Source organism: Rutidosis leptorrhynchoides, chromosome 7 (genome assembly GCF_046630445.1).
Source record: "Rutidosis leptorrhynchoides isolate AG116_Rl617_1_P2 chromosome 7, CSIRO_AGI_Rlap_v1, whole genome shotgun sequence".
Lineage (NCBI taxonomy): Eukaryota > Viridiplantae > Streptophyta > Magnoliopsida > Asterales > Asteraceae > Rutidosis > Rutidosis leptorrhynchoides.
Window position 1 is genome coordinate 276,936,386 of NC_092339.1, and position 2,273 is coordinate 276,938,658.

The following is a 2,273-nucleotide window of genomic DNA, read 5'->3' on the forward strand; positions in this document are numbered from 1 at the left end:
TTGTAGTCAAAATAGATGATAGCAACAGTTGGCAAATATCATTTCCATATATTTAGCATTGACAGTTGGGATTGGCTAGACTTTACTCTGTATATATACGGGGTAATCTATTGAATGTAATCAACGAAATATACAACTTACACATTAGTGTGTATAAAATGATTTTGAAAATCTGTAATGTGAAATTGTCGGTAAGGCTTGGTGAGGTTGGGGAAAAATTTGAGGAAGGTTAATTTTTATTAATATATTTTTCATTTGAAATCCCTATACAAACACAGAGGCGACTTTATATTAGGACCCGTGGGATCCTGTGACACCACTAATTTTTTAAAATTTATCACAAATTTTTTTTTAATAGGATACCACTAAATATAATAATGGGACTCCATACAAATTTAGAGACTAAAATTTAATAATTTGTACTACTAAAATATTTGAAATTCGCTCACTTATCATTTTATAGTATGGACCAATATTTAATGTGAAATATAAAAATAAGATCTGGGCATCTTCTAGTCCATCCAAACTTCTAAATCCCTTAATTCAACGAGCCAAAGCAATCCCTATCCCTAATTTCATTCAATTAGGCGACTTTCGTAACTTCGTTCAATTATTTACTCATTCATATCCTTCAATCTTCTAGTCTCCATTCAACCTTCATCAATCATCCTTTGGATTATGCAATATGTTTAATCAATTTGTCCATACATACTGTAAGTAATGACTAATGATCTACTATTAGGATTTTTTTTCATTATTTTCATTATTTATTCATATATAAATGGGTTGAATTCTATAAAATAATAGGGTATGAATTCATGTAATATCCATGTAATTCTACTTATTATTGTGTTTATATGGATTTTGTATTATTGTCTCCTTGGCATTATAGAGAATTAGACATAGTGACTATTATTGTAGTTATTATTATTGTAGTTATAGTTATAGCTACTCTTATTTTTTTAGTTAGAGATTATAAATTTGAATGTGGTTTTGAATTTTGACAGCTATCGACTATTGTTAACATGTTGAGATACTTCGAAAATTTGGGATTCCAAGAAAAGATCAAGATATTGTAAACACAATGCATCAAGTAAGGGGTTCTAAGACACGACTTCAAGGTATGAGAGACAATGGATGGGAACTACTTTTGGGGAAACTTAATTCATTTTGCTTAAAAAATGGAATCGAGATTACGAATATGGATGATCCATATTATGATGGTATAAGTCGTCGTAGAGGTTCACATGTTAGTTCATTACACCACTACAAAGTGGATATATGTTGTGAAGTCATTGATATGCAACTTCGAGAGCTCAACAATCGTTTCAATGAGGTGAACACAACATTACTTATTTCTATGGCTTCGTTGAACCCAAGTAAGTCGTTTAAAGCATTCCAAGTGGAAGATCTTATGAGAATGGCCGATTTCTATCCTTCCGAGTTTCCAAAACACGAGCTTGGATTTCTTAGAGGTCAACTTATGAATTATATTAATGATGTACGTGGTGATAAAAGGTATAGTGATTTGAAAGGGATTGGGCACCTAGCAAAGATGATGGTTGAAACAAACAAGAGTATAATATATCCGAATGTATATCTTCTTTTGAAACTTGCGTTGATTTTTCCTGTTGCAACATCTACAGTGGAGCGTGCCTTTCAGCAATGAAGTTAATAAAGAATGATTTGCGAAACAAATTGGGAGATTAATTTATGAATGATTGTTTACTTTCGTATATTAAGAAAGATGTACTAGATGGTATAAGCAATGATGCAATCATGGATGAATTTTATCGTATGAAAACTCGTAACAAAATTAAAAGCTTACCTTTAGTATTTAAAGATTGAATATATGATATTTTTGTGTAGGGCAAGGGGTATTTTTTGTGGAAATATTAATTCTCTTATTGTATAAATGATATTCTTTTGCATAATGGTTGTTGTAATGACAATAGTAAAAAATATGAACAACTTTATATTTTTCGAGTATTATCCAATTTTATGTTTGTGTGTGACCCGACCTGACCCGACCCGATATGATCCGACACACTCAATTTTTGAATAAATTTTTTGAAACCCCATTAGATTTTGATTCTAGAATTGCCACTACAAACACCTTATATGATGGCCCTTAAGTTGATAACATATCAACTAAATCGAAAATCTTTAATATAAAAATAATGTAGTCTTTGTAATAATAGTCAAATTCTTTATTATAAAGATAACATCTTCTATGATCTGTGATAATATTCAAATGTAAATAAATACGGAGT

At 30.3% G+C, this 2,273-nt stretch overlaps 1 protein-coding gene across 1 annotated transcript; it reads left to right on the top strand.

Moving 5' to 3' along the window:
• Window positions 1–1,084: 1,084 nt before the first annotated feature.
• On the top strand, window positions 1,085–1,669 carry LOC139860033 (uncharacterized). The gene has a single exon (XM_071848807.1). The coding sequence runs from the start codon at window positions 1,085–1,087 to the stop codon at window positions 1,667–1,669; it is 585 nt and encodes a 194-aa protein (XP_071704908.1).
• The last annotated feature ends 604 nt before the right edge of the window (window positions 1,670–2,273 follow it).